The sequence below is a fragment of the Mizuhopecten yessoensis genome, unplaced genomic scaffold, assembly GCF_002113885.1.
Source record: "Mizuhopecten yessoensis strain PY_sf001 unplaced genomic scaffold, ASM211388v2 scaffold11177, whole genome shotgun sequence".
Classification (NCBI taxonomy): Eukaryota; Metazoa; Mollusca; class Bivalvia; order Pectinida; family Pectinidae; genus Mizuhopecten; species Mizuhopecten yessoensis.
Window position 1 is genome coordinate 753,331 of NW_018408918.1, and position 17,935 is coordinate 771,265.

Consider the following 17,935-nt stretch of genomic DNA (forward strand, 5'->3'; position numbering starts at 1 on the left):
TTCCAATTTAGCTTGGCCTTTTTCTGACAAGGAGTTGAACAAACTATGGACACTATTTAAAAAGAAAATCAGTATAAACTGATATTTTTACTTAAGGTAGAGAGTCACACTGCCCGGTTTCTTATCTCCAACAAAGAAGAGTTCCAATCTGATTGCCCTATTTCTGACTTGGGGTTGAATGAACCCTTGACACTACTAACACTATTTTTTTTAATATCAAATATTTTTTACTATAAAAAATGATTTCCACTTAAGGTGAATGGTCCTAGCACTCTGTGTTGCATCTGAGGTAGAAGAGTTGGCCGTTTTCTGTGTTGCTTGCCCATTTACCATATCAAAGTGTTTAATATTATATATATATGAAAGAAATATATATCTTATATTCTTATATTCTCTAGGGTTAGAGATTTGAGATCTGTTATGCTATTATAATTAAAAATTCAGATAATATTTTATTGAGGTCTCAAATAACAATTTTAGATCTGTTATATTATTATAAAAATGTTCTCTTGTTGGCTTAAGGTAAATGAATCTAATAACAAGTGTTTTATTGTAAATGGTTCATTACATGCTATGAATTGTGGCTGGTCTTTGCTTTTCAATAAATAAGAATAGGTTATGTATGAATGACCAATCCGTAGACGGGCATGGACAGCCTTTTGTCGGTGGTTTTCTATTCCGTCTTTGCGTATTGCAGAGTTATCTTCTCTTGAGAGCAGGTATTGATTGTTACGTCATTGGTTTGTGCGAGAAAATTACGTCGTTTTCTCAAAAATTGATGACGTTACTCTCACAAACAAATAACGTAACAATTAATACCTGCTCTCAAGAGAAGATAACTCTGCAATATGCAAAGGCGGAATATGTAGCTGGGATTCACTTCACCGATTTTAGGCTTTACAGAGTTCAGTTTGTTGTCTATGCATTGATTCCAGTTGGTCAAGAACCAATATTGGATAGATATGGACCTGCCAATTGTTCAAACTAAAGCTCCACTAAAATAACCCACTATACAGTGTGCTGTTTTTATCAGTCAACAGGAAACAGCGTCAACCATATTCTAAAGTTTCTATTGCATTGCGAGGCTTGACGAGAGTGAGACACGATGTGGTCACGAGGCATGTAATATCCTTGTTACATAGACCTCGAGGGTAAACTAAAGCTACACTGGCAATTCAATCAAGAAATTTATGGTTTTCAGATGAAATGGTTTACATCACAAACGGCTGCATTGTGTTATAACAAACAATTCCAGTATCGCCGATTCCGTAACATTTTAATTTCACCGACCATTTCCTCGGAGGAACACAAATTATCTAATTAAGATGCACTGATTGTTATTTGAACATGACTACACAGATGTGTGTCATATTATTGGAGGTGATGCATTAAAATGGATGGTTGAATGGTTGTAGTAAATCATTAACAAAAGATGAATGATTTTATTAGAGTAAATGGTTGAACTAGGGTTGAATGGATTTTCTAGAGTTGATGAGTGCTCTTAAGATGAATAACAGGTTGTTCTAAATAAGAAACTATGATACGTAGTTGTACAGGAGATTTTGCTTCATATCACTTCCTGTTTGTCAGAGGAAATCATGATATTAACTGGAACGTGACATAAAGAGAAAACATGTTTTTCTGACTAGGTCATGACATTGTTTACATAAAGCATCCAAGTGTGACACCAGATCCCTGGGGCATAAACCATTGATTCTTATCATCATTTACCTATGATTTTTGTGTGACAGTGGCCCAAAATAACACATTGACATCAAAACAAGTGATGATAAAAGAACTGAATTACATTGATTATAAAGCAGGAAAAACGGTGCATCAAGAAAAACAAGATATCCGAAAAGTGATATTAAACGACATGATATTAAGTGAAAAGTACTGTACTAAATAAGAAGAATTTAGCTCATATTTACCCTGTAGAACACTCTTTGCCCATCCCTGCCTGACATTGGCCTGTCCCCACGTGGTCGTGGGGGTCGTGGGGTACTGGCGTCGGACCTGGAATCTGACTCACTGTGCACGTGTCTGAAGGCCGGAGACTCGGACCCTGGAGTATAGTATACAGGCCGCACCTTCACAGGGGGTGCGGCTTTTTCACTTGCACTTCCTCCAGACGAGAGAGCAAGACGACTCATCTTGGCTACATTCTCAAACTGTCCTGCAGATACCTGTCAAAATGAGTCCAAACATATATCTTTAAAAAATAGCAAGACTCACATCTGCCACATTCATGGCTATATCAAAGAATAGGAAGACTCACATCTAACACATGCATGGCTATATCACAGAATAGGAAGACTCACATCTAACACATGCATGGCTATATCAAAGAATAGCAAGACTGACACATCTATCACATGCATGGCTATATCAAAGAATAGCAAGACTCACATCTAACACATGCATGGCTATATCACAGAATAGCAAGACTCACATCTGACACATGCATGGCTATATCAAAGAATAGCAAGACTCACATCTAACACATGCATGGCTATATCAAAGAATAGCAAGACTGACACATCTAACACATGCATGGCTATATCAAAGAATAGCAAGACTCACATCTGACACATGCATGGCTATATCAAAGAATAGCAAGACTCTCATCTGACACATGCATGGCTATATCACAGAATAGCCAGACTCACATCTGACACATGCATGGCTATATCATAGAATAGGAAGACTCACATCTGACACATGCATGGCTATATCAAAGAATAGCAGGACTCACATCTGACACATGCATGGCTATATCAAAGAATAGCAGGACTCACATCTGACACATGCATGGCTATATCAAAGAATAGCAAGACTGACACATCTATCACATGCATGGCTATATCAAAGAATAGCAAGACTGACACATCCAACACATGCATGGCTATATCAAAGAATAGCAAGGCTCACATCTCACACATGCATGGCTATATCACAGAATAGCAAGACTGAGACATCTAACACATCCATGGCTATATCAAAGAATAGCAAGACTCCCATCTGACACATGCATGGCTATATCAAAGAATAGCGAGACGCACATCTGACACATGCATGGCTATATCACAGAATAGCAAGACTGAGACATCTAACACATCCATGGCTATATCAAAGAATAGCAAGACTCACATCTTACACATGCATGGCTATATCAAAGAATAGCAAGACTGACACATCTATCACATGCATGGCTATATCAAAGAATAGCAAGACTCTCATCTGACACATGCATGGCTATATCACAGAATAGGAAGACTCACATCTAACACATGCATGGCTATATCACAGAATAGGAAGACTCACATCTAACACATGCATGGCTATATCACAGAATAGGAAGACTCACATCTAACACATGCATGGCTATATCACAGAATAGGAAGACTCACATCTGACACATGCATGGCTATATCAAAGAGTTCTTTTTCACATAGATCAAAATAGGAGTTTACTAAAATTAGTTAACAGAGTTTGGTTAAGATAGATATGCAGTCAAACCTGTTCATGTGACCAGCTCTTTCAAAGAGACCATCTGTGTTAAGAGACCATTTTTAAATTTAGTGATTTCTTCATTAATTGAACCCTTACAAAACCACCTGTGTTAAGAAACCCAATTAGATGTTCCCCATTTTAGTAATTTATTTGTGAATTGAACCTTTATTTAGAGACTTCCTGTGTTAAGAGACCACTTTAAATGTTCCCCATTCTAGTGATTATCTTTATTAACTAAACTATTGTTAAGAGACCACCTGTGTTAGGAGACCACCTGTGTTAAGAGACCATATTTCATGTTCCCTATTCTAGTGTTTCTTTGTGTGTGAATTGAACCTTTATTAAGAGCCCACCTAGGTTAAGGCACCACCTGTGTGAAGAGACCACTTTTAATGTTCCCCACTGTAACAATATCTTTATGACATGAACCTTTGCTGAAAGACAAACCTGTGATAAAAACCCACTTTAGATGTTCCCCCGTTCTAGTGATTTCTTTGCGACCTAAATCTTTATCAACAGACCACATTTGTTAAGAGACCATGTTTAGGAATTTCTGATGGTTGGTTTCTTGACAGTGTATTAAAACGTTATTATCTGCTTGAAAATTGTGTCATACGTAATTCATTATAGTCTAGACATTTTGCCCATAATTCATGAAACCATTAACATCAAGACATGAACTATAACTAGCTGTATGATATATCGTGTTCCGTAGTGTCCATCTGTCAGTCCATACATACATATCTCAAGAATCGTAATGAATGGTGACTTTTCAATTGGTGTGTAAACTAATGGATATGATTGATGTTTTTTCGATCTCCTGTCTCCAGTCACCTACTTTATATTGATGAAACTGTGGCTGTTCCCTTCCTCTAGCACCTTCCTACTTTATATTGACGAAACTGTAATTGTTCCCTTCCTCTAGCACCTTCCCACTTTATATTGACGAAACTGTGGCTGTTCCCTTCCTCTAGCACCTTCCTACTTTATATTGACGAAACTGTAGCTGTTCCCTTCCTCTAGCACCTTCCTACTTTATATTGACGAAACTGTAGTTGTTCCCTTCCTATAGCACCTTCCTACTTCATATTGACGAAACTGTAGCTGTTCCCTTCCTCTAGCACCTTCCTACTTTATATTGACGAAACTGTAATTGTTCCCTTCCTCTAGCACCTTCCTACTTTATATTGACGAAACTGTAGCTGTTCCCTTCCTCTAGCACCTTCCTACTTTATATTGACGAAACTGTAGCTGTTCCCTTCCTCTAGCACCTTCCTACTTTATATTGACGAAACTGTAGTTGTTCCCTTCCTTCATATATGAAAGGTCAAGAAGTCTGAGAGGTCAACACTAACCTTGACCATAGGCATATCTGAGTGGTCAAATTCACCAGTACCTACCTTCATATCTGAAAGGTCAAGAAGTCTGAGAGGTCAACACTAACCTTGACCATAGGCATATCTGAGTAGTCAAATTCACCAGTACCTACCTTCATATCTGAAAGGTCAAGAAGTCTGAGAGGTCAACACTAACCTTGACCATATCTGAGTGTTCAAAGTATCATTAATATCTAGCTCCATATCATTCACTGACCTTATCTTAGCATTCAGTAATAATCACATACCTCCATGTTTGGATGGCTCTGTGGATGTCCCTTAGTGTTTGGCTTTGGGACTTGAGGATTGGTCACTTGCTGGCTGTAGTGGCCGGACTCACTCTGGTGTTGTCCACTGGTCAGCTGCTGTTGACCGATCACTGGGTCTGCCTCTGTACTTGATTCATTCTCTTCTACACCCTCTATTCTGTAATGTAAAACAGGGTAAATCATACACTAGAATTCCCCTCTTCCTCAGTAGAGCCAGCGAACCTATCAGTAATGTAAAACAGGGTAAATCATACACTAGAATTCCCCTCATTCTCAGTAGAGCCAGCAAACCTATCAGTAATGTAAAACAGGGTAAATCATACACTAGAATTCCCCTCTTTCTCAGTAGAGCCAGCGAACCTATCAGAAAAACAATTCAATGAAATCATACTTCAATTGCAATGCTAGTATAAAGCTGATATACAATAATATCAAAAATTTGATTGTATTTGTACTTTCTCTCACATCTTTTTGACATTTATAAACCATTGCGTGAATTGTACAATTGTTTTGCGGTCAGCTGGCATGGTATGCTAATAAGCTTAAGTTAGCAAAGTTTCGAATTTCAAATTTTCACAGTAGCTGAAAGAAACCATGAAAAGTAAGCATGTCAATTGTTTTGTTTTTACAGAAAAGTGTAACTATAAGTAGCCAATAGTAAACAAATCTATTTTGTTTTATATGGGCCTCAGTCCTTGCAATTGCCAGGGTCATACCAAGATGGAAAATGTTTAAGGTAGACACTTTTTTGTGCAACAGGAAGTAGAAATAAATATGCGTCTTCGTGATATGATTCTTGCTATAGTGATTGGCGGGCAATATTCTCCATGGCAGAAAAATGCTTAACAAATTATAACTTTTTTTGTTTTGCGAAACCACCCAGAGTGCTGGGATCGCGACTCTCTGACTTAAAACCGTTGACATTTATTTCTGCCAGTGCAATATCATTATAAGACTGCAATGTCAGACTACGGCACCTGATCTACATCACAGACAAATAGTCTGTTTGCATATCGGCTATAAGCCAACCCCCTGAGGACGTTCAACTCATCTGTTAATGTTTTTCTTTTTCGGCAGACTGTTTATCACATAGTTCATCAACAATGAATGCATGCTGCATGCTGATAGTTTCAAATTACCTCGAACAAATGCGATTTACTATCCATCAGGGTCTCATTAATAACACACACATATACAATTAATACTCCCCCCTCACCCCTCTTCCCCCATATGTTGTCGGTGCTTATGAGATGCACCTAATAATTAAATGCCGCCCCATAGATCCCTTACGTCATCTTGTTCTGTGTATCGGTACTTCATTCTGGTTTCAAGTCCACTTCCTTTTAAGATTTATCAGTAATCCACAAGCAGAAAATATTAAAACAAACAAATACAATCATCACAGTCCTTGTGAGTGCTTGTAACATCATCCATCATCAGTAGATAATTCCATACAGGTATATTCCGCTAACGAGTTATTTCATCTGGATGATCATTGTTAACCCTACAGTGCTGTAAGTCCAAGCTCATCAATATCTGTGTATCCTTCAGGGACTTGTGTCATCAGGCAATGCTCAGATTGGTGCTAATCTGTCAGAAAACATGGCTATCTATGATAACATGATGTACAACCAACCCATCATATATCATCAACTAACGATTGTGCGTTTCATTCTATGCTATGGAGTCGCACTAGAGACGAAGATATAATCTCCATCTGTAAGTAACAATTTTTGTCGTCCTGTATTGTGTTCATTGGTCCCACCCCTCACTTTCACATCGGTAAGTGAACACCCATAATTAAACATGGCGATTCTGCGAAACCTATTTTTCACGATCATCGTTATATGTACTCAATTTGGACCAAAACCACTTCATGTGACGAAATTCAAATCAAACCCAGTGGTAGTATCTGCTATGGACAAAGAATACCATATTGTATCAAGCTCGCACGTACAAACAGCCAAAGCCCACAGCCCTTCCCTGGTGATACTTAAGCTACCAATGTCCCCGATTTGTGTGTTAATATCTAACTGGATCATTCATATATATGTCAGTCAAATTTAACAACCGATGTTGATGTGTCCCCCATTGCAATACAACATATGTTGATCTTGTTCGTTAAGAAACAGTTCTTTATCAAACACCAAGATATCAAGCCCAAAAAGGTGTTATTATATATGCTGGTCTTAGTCATTTTAAGAGCTATATAATGACATTGAATCCAACCCAGGACCAAGCAACGATAGCACTAACTATGTTTGTGGTACCTGTTACTGTTACCTGGGAACCTAAGGGTATTGTCTGTAAAACATGTGACCAGTAGTTTCATGTGGACTGTCAAAACATGTACAGCACATCATAAGAGGAATTGAACGATAGTATGGTTAGCTGGCACTGTATTATCTGTGATAACCCAAATTATTCTACTCTTTTATTTGATCTGCACAGCATCTGTACTTTAAATCCTTTTGAAAGTTTATTTCTAAATTCTGTAAAGAGTTTTGATAGCAAGATGAGTCCAAAGACCTCTTCTTATGTATTTAATCCAGGGCACTCATCTACTCCAGCCAGGAAAACAACATTTTCTAAAAAATCTTCTCGTAAGCCACTACGTATTTTGAATGTAAACTTCCAATCAATTCGAGCAAAGCAACATCTTATTCATCATGTTATTGACAGTGTCAAGCCCGATATCATCCTTGGAACTGAAACATGGTTCAAACCAAATATTAAAGTCCAGATGGGTTCAACATAACACAGAAAGGACAGAGTTGGTGAAAAAACAGGTGGTGGGGTGCTTATAGCAATAAAGAAAGATTTTGTTTCTTCTGAAGTACAAGACCTTTTACCACCAGATGAGTGAGAAATTGTATGGGCTAAAATAGAAATGATAGATTGTAAAACCCTGTATTTATGTTCTTTTTATAATCCTAAAACAGCAGACAGTTCAAATTTGATGAGCTTTGACACATCTATTAGGAAGGCAAGTGTGTACTATTTGCAATGCCAGTCTACTCATTGGAGGATATTTCAATCTCCCAGGTTGGGATTGGGAGCATAAAATTCTAAAACCCAATACTCTCCACCCAAATATTCATTATAATTTCGGCGCCTCCCTTGATGATGCAGGACTAACCCAACTGGTAGAAAAGCCCACACGAAACAATAACATCTTGGACGTTATCATCACCAACCATCCTAGCTTAGTCCCCCGTATTGAAGTTATGCCTGGCATTTCGGATCATGACATTGTGTTTGTTGAATTCCAATCACTGGCTTGCTCGGACCTCTCTCACTGACTCTCCTCAAACTAAATTTCCCTCCTCTTAACTTTAACCAAGTGAATAATTATTAATTATAATGTAATATATATAGTCTGTCATTTGTGCTGCATAACCCAACTTTGTGACAAAATCTTCAATTAGTTAAGGTGGTCAATATATGGTAAAACTAGAACTAGAACCTGTCTAGAGTTACCTGGTAGCCCACCTGTCTAGAGTTACCGGGTAACCCACCTGTCTAGAGTTACCTGGTAACCCACCTGTCTAGAGTTACCTGGTAATCCACCTGTCTAGAATTACCTGGTAAACCACCTGTCTAGAGTTAACTGGTAAACCAACCGTCTAGAGTTACCTGGAAACCAAAATGCAAACTGTCTACAGTTACCTGGTAACCCCCCTGTCTAGACTAGAGTTACCTGGAAACCCCAAATATCTAGAGTTACCTGGTAAACCAACTGTCTAGAGTTACCTGGTAACCCACCTGTCTAGAGTTACCTGGTAACCCAACTATCTAGAGTTACCTGGTAACCCAACTATCTAGAGTTACCTGGTAAACCAACTGTCTACAGTTACCTGGTAACCCACCTGTCTAGAGTTACCTGGTAACCCAACTGTCTAGAGTTACCTGGTAACCCAACTGTCTAGAGTTACCTGGTAACCCAACTGTCTAGAGTTACTGAAACCCAACTGTCTAAGAGTTACCTGGTAAACCACCTGTCTAGAGTTAACTGGTAAACCAACCGTCTAGAGTTACCTGGAAACCAAAATGCAAACTGTCTACAGTTACCTGGTAACCCCCCTGTCTAGACTAGAGTTACCTGGAAACCCCAAATATCTAGAGTTACCTGGTAAACCAACTGTCTGGAGTTACCTGGTAACCCACCTGTCTAGAGTTACCTGGTAACCCAACTATCTAGAGTTACCTGGTAACCCAACTATCTAGAGTTACCTGGTAAACCAACTGTCTACAGTTACCTGGTAACCTACCTGTCTAGAGTTACCTGGTAACCCAACTGTCTAGAGTTACCTGGTAACCCAACTGTCTAGAATTACCTGGCAACCCAACTGTCTAGAGTTACCTGGTAAACTAACTGTCTACAGTCAATTGACAACTCACATTAGTTAATTGCTTCTTAGCACATGCAGTGGGATACAACAGGTCTATTCTCTCCTAGAACCTGCTATGATTACTACAAATTACCGATAGAATTCATATGGAACAAGTCCTTATTCAAGTCTTTCGCACTATTTGACTGTAATCCATGTAACTGTTGTTTGTCAAACGCAAAGGACAAAGTGATAGCTAACAGATATTTCGGGTGGTCGGGTGGCGCAGTGGATAGTGCACTTGCCTTTCACAAAGGCAGCCAGGGTTCGATTCCCTGATCACTCTGGTTTCCTACCACATGAAGACCCCTAGCATGCTAACATCAGGGCCAACAAGAGTGGTTAGTATAAGCTGAAATAACTTGTTTTATAATTGTTGTAAAATAAAGATAGTTTGTATAAAAAAACTAACAGAAATTAAGGAAAAGGTCATCTTTAAGTAGTCTTTAGAATTTTTGTACATGAGTGAGTTAAATTTCTTCCATGAAAATAGTTTGTGATTTGTCCTTAATGACACGATAGTCTTCATGCATTTTCATTTAAAAAAAACAACATTTTTTAAGTCAATTAATTAAGAAGCACTCAATTGAAAAAATATCACACAGGCATATGGAAAGAAAAATTGATAAATATTGATCTTGCAATGTTTTTAAAAGTATTTTTTGACCTGTTTTATAGGTATATAATGAGTTACTCAGATGAAATATATTATGAAGCTTAATTTTGTTTATTGTGTTACAAAACAACCCAGGGGGTAAAAGGCACATTTGAGGTACATTTTTTGGGGTACCTAAGGCATACTTAAGGCATATGGCTTAGGTACATTTTTGGTAACAAAGAAAAAGAGGACAAAATAGGAGGGGTTAAATGTTAAATGTAGGTACATTTGAGGCACCTTTAAGGCACATTTAAGGCACATGAAAAATAATCAAAGTCTAAAGGGGCACATGTGAAAACTCAGAGTCCAAATGGGGCACATTTGAGGCACGTCAAAAAAATCAGAGTCCAATAAATGGGGCACATTTAAGGTACCGGTATACCTCGAGAGTGCTCCAAAAATTGGGGCACATATTAGGTATACCTCTAGAGTGCTCCAAAAATTGGGGCACATTTTAGGTATACCTAATAAGTAACTCAGGTCAAAGGTAGCTTTTAGGTAGCTTTTAGGCACAAAAAGGGCAGTAAAATGGTATTTCAGACAACAACAAAAACCTCATTGTACTTTATAAACCCGCATCCTACAGCAGATTATAAAAATATTGTCAGATTCAAAATCTAACAATTTTCTATTAGAATGTTTATTTTTGTTTCAATGGCATATTTTGGCCACAGGGAAATTCAATTAAAAAAGTCAAAATACATGAAATACAAAGAAAATATTGACAAACTGCGAATACTTTCTCGGTGGTACTGTACATGTAAGCCCATTATATTGGGTAATAGACAATAAACATGCGTAAACTCATTAATGTATGAACCAAAAGACGCCAATAGGTTCCTTATTTCAATCTTTCTTTGTCGATAGTGTCCTTGATTTTGTCTCTGTAATTCTGATCTGAAGAGTTTTGAATTATTTATGAGTGATTCCGCTCACGAACTGCAATAGACTTATCCCTTTAATGCATCGTTTAGACTTAAGTTCCCACAAGCTATTTTCGTGTGAAACCCACATAGATGCAATTTCCTGTTTTCTTGACATTTTAACTCAAATGTATTGTTTTCTTGTTTAATTTAAGCAGTTCATCGTAACACAATGTCGACTCTTTGCATGAAAAACTGTAGACATAGCCTACAAAATAATCCATGATATAATCCCACGTGAATAACTATTCAGGAAACTTTATGCAATTTGACCTGTGGTCTCACATTTACTTGATGTGAAATATACTTCAAACATTGTGTCGTGTACTGGTATCTCCCATAGATCAGGCAAACTTTTCAGATCTGTTTTATAGGTTTTCTCAAGTACCACAGGCCTAACATACGACAACGATTCTGACTCATCGCCTAGAAATTGAAACAAATGTGTCACTGTGGTATATGTTGTTGTCACTGTGGTATATGTTGTCACTGTGGTATATGTTGTCACTGTGATATATGTTGTCACTGTGATATATGTTGTCACTGCGGTATATGTTGTCACTGTGATATATGTTGTCACTGCGGCATATGTTGTCACTGTGGTATATGTTGTTGTCACTGCGGCATATGTTGTCACTGCGGTAGATGTTGTCACTGCGGTAGATGCTGTCACTGTGGTATATGTTTTCACTGTGGTATATGTTGCCACTGTCGTATATGTTGTCACTGCTGTAGATGTTGTCACTGTGTTATATGTTGTCACTGCGGTAGATGTTGTCACTGCGGTATATGTTGTCGCTGCGGTATATGTTGTCAATGTGATATATGTTGTCACTCCGGTATAAGTTGTCACTGTGATATAGGTTGTCACTGCGGCATACGTTGTCACTGTGGTATATGTTGTCACTGTGGTATATGTTGTCACTGCGGTATATGTTGTCACTGGTATATATGTTGTCACTGTGGTAGATGTTGTCACTGTGGTAGATGTTGTCACTGTGGTATATGTTGTCACTGTGGTAGATGTTGTCACTGTGGTATATGTTGTCATTGTGGTAGATGTTGTCACTGTGGTAGATGTTGTCACTGTGGTATATATTGTCACTGTGGTATATGTTGTCACTGCGGTAGATGTTGTCACTGTGGTATATGTTGTCACTGTGGTATATGTTGTCACTGTGATATATGTTGAATGTAGATTTAAACCTCTTCACTGACAAATACTTAAGCAATGGACAATTTCAGACAGACAGGACAAGACTTCCAATCTCAAAGTTTCCTACATCTTCAGTTATTGGATTCAAATTAGTCAACGAAAATCTCATCTTTGATTGGGATTGGTTTGGTTGTAAATATGGTTGTCTTAGGGAGCGAAGACTTAGAAAAAAGTGGAAGTGGATCGTACAAAGCTAAAGGTTTACAGATGATCCACAACAAAGCCCTTTTGTAGTCACCATTAAAACTCTTGATCGATATCACAAAACATGTTAATTATTCATTGGCTAAGATAATTGGACGGGGGAATATCAGTCTGCATGCTATTGTTTCTAATGGAACAGAGTGTCTGTATCCCGACTGCATTGTGTACAGCAGTGCCTGTGATCTGTTGAGGTACAGATCTCCCATGAATTTATATATGGGCCCAGGATAATTTTTTTCCAAGGCTGGTTAGCTTAACACAAATTTAAAATCAACATTTCATAAGATATAATTTTTAAAAAAAAAACGAAATTTCTCTCTTAAAATTACCGTACATGTAGACAGATTCAAAATGGTTATCATAAGACAAGAAGTACATAAGTATTTGTGAATTTTAAAATGTTTTTCATTTTTTTTTTAATTTATGACATGTTAAGCCAACCTAGCTTTTAACACACAGATTCCTACTTAAACATTCTGGAATCAACATTTTACTGCAAAGAGTCAAATTGGAGAATAAGTCCAGTATTTGTTTTATGCATACATGGGGATTTAACATAAGCCCAAGGGATTAATTATCGGATAACATATACCGGTAATACATCACGAAGTCCGCTGAATCACGTAAAAAATTATACTTTGTATGCAACGAGGACAGGAGTAATTTGGACAGCATTCAGGCTCCAAGACAGAATATTCCGCAACCTGTGGCACAAGTAATGCACTTATTTTTTGTTATGTCTATAACAAGACACTAGATTTGCAGCAATTAATCCTGATATACTCAGCTGTACAAATAGGTATCAGTATGCTGGGAAGAAAATAAAAGGTTGTATGCAGTGACTTATCTATTTATTGTGATAATTGAACGATATGACTGTACCAATACATATTTGATACATATTTGATACATTTGAGAAAAATCAGTGCTCAGTTATTTACTTTTATAAAATTAATACTTATCATGGTGAGCTACATACAATGTAGCTCATATATTCTGATAAGACATTCATATAGATTTCCAATCATACACTTAACTACCAGAGCTGATAATGGATAACAGAATGTTTAATACTACGGGACATGAAAATTAAAACTCACAAAATTCTTTCAATTTGACACCACAAGCCGATGATGGACCCAGTCCAGTTCTAATACATTCCTCCCTCCTTTTTCTTAGCCGAGCCCTTAAGGCATTTAACCCAAAAGACGTAAATATTTACAATTAAGATTCTGGCATCCCTTTGCCAAGCATTCACCCAGTGCTTGAAACATTATAAGGTTGGCAAGCACTATACAATTTTGTAACAGGAGAGAGAGAAATGTAGCGGCCAGACCACCAGGATTCAAACCCGGAACCATCCAAACTCCAGACAGATGCTCTACCCATTGAGCTACCTGTTCGACAACGAGAAACCCAGTCCAGTTCTGTACATTGGTATATGGACTCAATATTCATTTTAGAAGTCCAAGCTCCATGACATTGACCCTGGAGATGACCTTGATTCAAAAGTCATTACACATCATTAGAATTGTGAGGAAACAATAGTGTGTATATGCAATGTTGATCCATCAAAGGGGAACAGAAATTAATCAGACCAACATTTTAGATGCCAATGCTCAATGACCTTGACTTTGGAGAAATGACCTTAGATCGAAGACCAAGACATACCCTTGAGTCTAAGGAAACAATGTTGTGTAGTATCATCAAGATCCATAAAAGGGTACAGAAATACAGAAATATACATGGGAAACCCATTTTAGATGTCCATGGTCCATGTCTTTGACTTTAGAGATACAACTTTCAGGACCAAAGACCTAGAAACAGACTTGGGTTTTAGGAAACAACAGTGTGAAGTGAAACATTAATCAAAATCATGCAAAAATTTATGAAAATATTGCAATGACACAAAATTTAACTGTTCATGTTCCATGGCCTTGACCTTGGATATATGACCTTGGGTCAAGGTTGTGATACCCTGAGTCAAAGACAACACTGCTGTTTAATATGGTATAGACCTACACCACGATTGAGACCTTACACAGTATCAGACATGAGATAGTTGCATGCATGATCTACTTCCAGGATACAGAATATACCTGGATTGTGAGGCGTGTTTCTGTACAAAAGATATTAATAAAGGGAAAGTTTGTTCTGGGATAATATATTGATAATAATATGTACAGTAGTTGTCATTGAAATTCAATTTTGAATATTGATCCTACCGTACCAGCTAGTACACACTGTAGTTCTTTGTAAAAGGCTCACCTGGACTCAATGATAACTCCTGCGAGACCATTATTATTGTTCATGTTTAAAAGTCCTTAATAAACAGTCTTCACACACCAATGTCTACTGCATGTAACGGTCTGGACAGGTAGAGTCAATATTTGTCTGATTAACTTACCTAAGGTGTTGAAATAACTACCTAGTACATGTGTGTATGAAACACCTTATGAAAACGTGAATTGAATGTAAACTGTGCAATAAAGGTCAAAATCGGCTTCTAACTTCACACTGAAAGGATTTCCCTCCAGCTCCACTCGTAGAGCAGGGGACAGGGAAGTTGGTGAATGGAATATTGGTTTGATTGCTGGGTCAGGCAGAAATACACTACTCTTTCCGGTTTACATAATGGTGTCAGTGTTCTAACCAACTAAGTTTTGAAATAGGTGATTGACTTGAAAAAATAACCAGATAAAAGTTCACATGCTATAATGTAGACATATTCATTCTTGGAAAAAAGTCAGTTTAAAGTTCTTGAATAGCAGGCTACTTTCCGACAAAGAGCACTTGCGGTGAGCTATTGAACCTGGGTTGAAGCAGTAATTGGAGGCAAGCACATTTAAAAAAGAGGGCAGTAGATTGGCAAAGTTTTATTGTACATATATTCACAGATGTCTTTTAGCTTCAATTAAGCTTCCAGCTCAAAGTAGTTTCCCTTCAGCTCAATTGGTAGCACGGCAAACTGCAATTGATGTTTAGGTTGCGTGTTGGATGTCTTTAGTTTGGACAAAAACACATTTAAATCCCTCTTGTTGTGCCATCATGTACCAATGTATTTTCTATTATGTGCACAAATGTTGACAATTAAATTTAGTTTTAAATTTTCAGACTGACATATCCTTCTAATAAAAAAATATAAAAAAATCCTCCCCTGCTAAAATTGTGTTCATTTAACTAGGCCTCAGAAATCAACTGAATGGGTCTCAAAATTAAAACCACAATCACCACCCTCTATCAAATAGCTATTACCAGGCACACAGACTTTTAACACAAGATATATCGGCATTAATCCCATTGTCAACGAAACGGACACGCAGATTACATTTCATTGCCAAGCAAAAAGGAATTCCAAAACTGATTATTTTGCCATCAATTTTCCACATTGAAAAAAGATGAATTTATTAGAAATATGAAATTGAATTTGAGTGAGCAGTGCATTTTTTTTTTAATTTCCTTCCGCTGCAACTGGAGAAGATGCAGCTTGAGGGCAAAAATGACATCATTTCATTATGAAGTATTTTATTTTCACAAAATCCTTTTTCATGATGTATCATATTTTTGTTAATGGATTGAAACTACAGTAATTGACAACCCAACCCCACATCAATTGTGAATTAGAGGTTGTTACAAGACAGTCAAGCTTGTTTCAGTATCATAACAACGGATGACTGTCCACACTTAGTGTTCTGGTTAGGGTTAAATATCATGCAGCATTCCGTATTACACACACTCACACAAATATTGATCCAACTGTAACAGGAGAGGAAAAATGCATGGCTAAAACAGGATTCAAACCTGGGACCCTTTAAACTCTATGGACGCTCTACCAGTTGAGCTGCCTGGGCCTGTATTCATAAAACCGTTCTCATGCTCAGAGCATGGAGCTATACTCAACCAAATTTCTAGTAACTGGCTTAAATCATGTCACGTGACACAGACAAAATGTGAAATCTGGATATCGAATATTGTACTTGGCTTGAAGTTTCTCCAAAATTCTTCTTAATCATTCATAAAATGTGAATTTTAAACATCTTATCAACAGTACAAGACATTGAAATTGAGCATAGAATGTAAATTTGAGCACGAGAACAGTTTCATGAATATGAGCCCAGGGGTCGATGACGATCGACCCAGTCCCAGTACATTTGTCCTCCTTTAACAAAGTCCACAAACCTGAAAACACACAAGACCTTATACCACCACCTATGGGCACATTTCATTGGGTACCAATGTAACAGGAGAGGAAAAATGCATGGCCAGACCAGGATTCGAACACAAGACCCTCTGGACTCTACAAAAACACTCTAACAAAGATGAGCTACCTTGTTGCCGATGAATCTGTTTAAGACCTTTCTATCTGTTGTAATGGCATCATTCATTCTTTTCTTTAAAGTATCACAGTATGTAGTTTAAGGGGGGAAATACCCAAAATATGATAGTTATTCATCTTGTTTGGAAAGCTTTTGCTATGAAAGGGTGACACAGTTAAAGAAATGAAAGTAAGAACAAGGAAAACTATTGCGAGCAATCTGTTCCTCCCCACTTCAGGACAAAGTTTTGTACAGAAAACTAACAAGGGGCCATAACTCTGTATATATATTGGTGCATGATACCTGACATCAGCAGAGGACAAAGGGCCATAACTCTGTATATATATTGGGGTATGATACCTAACATCAGTACAGGACAAAGGGCCTAACTCTGTATATATACTGGGGTAAGAAACCTGACATCAGTACAGGACAAAGGGCCATAACTCTGTATATATATTGGGGTATGATAATGATACCTGACATCAGTACAGGGCAAAGGGTCATTACTCTGTATATAATGGTGCATGAGACCCGAAATCAGTACAGGCCATAACTCTGTATATATATTGGGGTATGATACCTGACATCAGTACAGGACAAAGGGCCATAACTCTGTATGTATATTGGGATATGATACCTGACATCAGTACAGGACAAAGGGCCATAACTCTGTATATATATTGGGGTATGATACCTGACATCAGTACAGGACAAAGGGCCATAACTCTGTATATATATTGGGGTATGATACCTGACATCAGTACAGGACAAAGGGCCATAACTCTGTATATATATTGGGGTATGATACCTGACATCAGTACAGGACAAAGGGCCATAACTCTGTATATATATTGGGGTATGATACCTGACATCAGTACAGGACAAAGGGCCATAACTCTGTATATATATTGGGGTATGATACCTGACATCAGTACAGGACAAAGGGCCATAACTCTGTATATATATTGGGGTATGATACCTGACATCAGTACAGGACAAAGGGCCATAACTCTGTATATATATTGGGGTATGATAATAATACCTGACATCAGTACAGGACAAAGGG

General features: G+C 37.7%; 1 protein-coding gene across 2 annotated transcripts in view; it reads right to left on the minus strand.

Moving 5' to 3' along the window:
- LOC110440260 overlaps positions 1–17,935 on the minus strand; it is a 100,661-nt gene that overhangs the window by 62,275 nt on the left and 20,451 nt on the right. For both annotated transcript variants that reach the window (XM_021483226.1, XM_021483225.1), the window contains 2 exons: positions 5,138–5,315; positions 1,932–2,186 (listed from right to left, as the gene is read on the minus strand). In XM_021483226.1, coding sequence (XP_021338901.1) covers positions 1,932–2,186; positions 5,138–5,315 — 433 coding nt within the window. The remainder of the gene's footprint in view (positions 1–1,931; positions 2,187–5,137; positions 5,316–17,935) is intronic.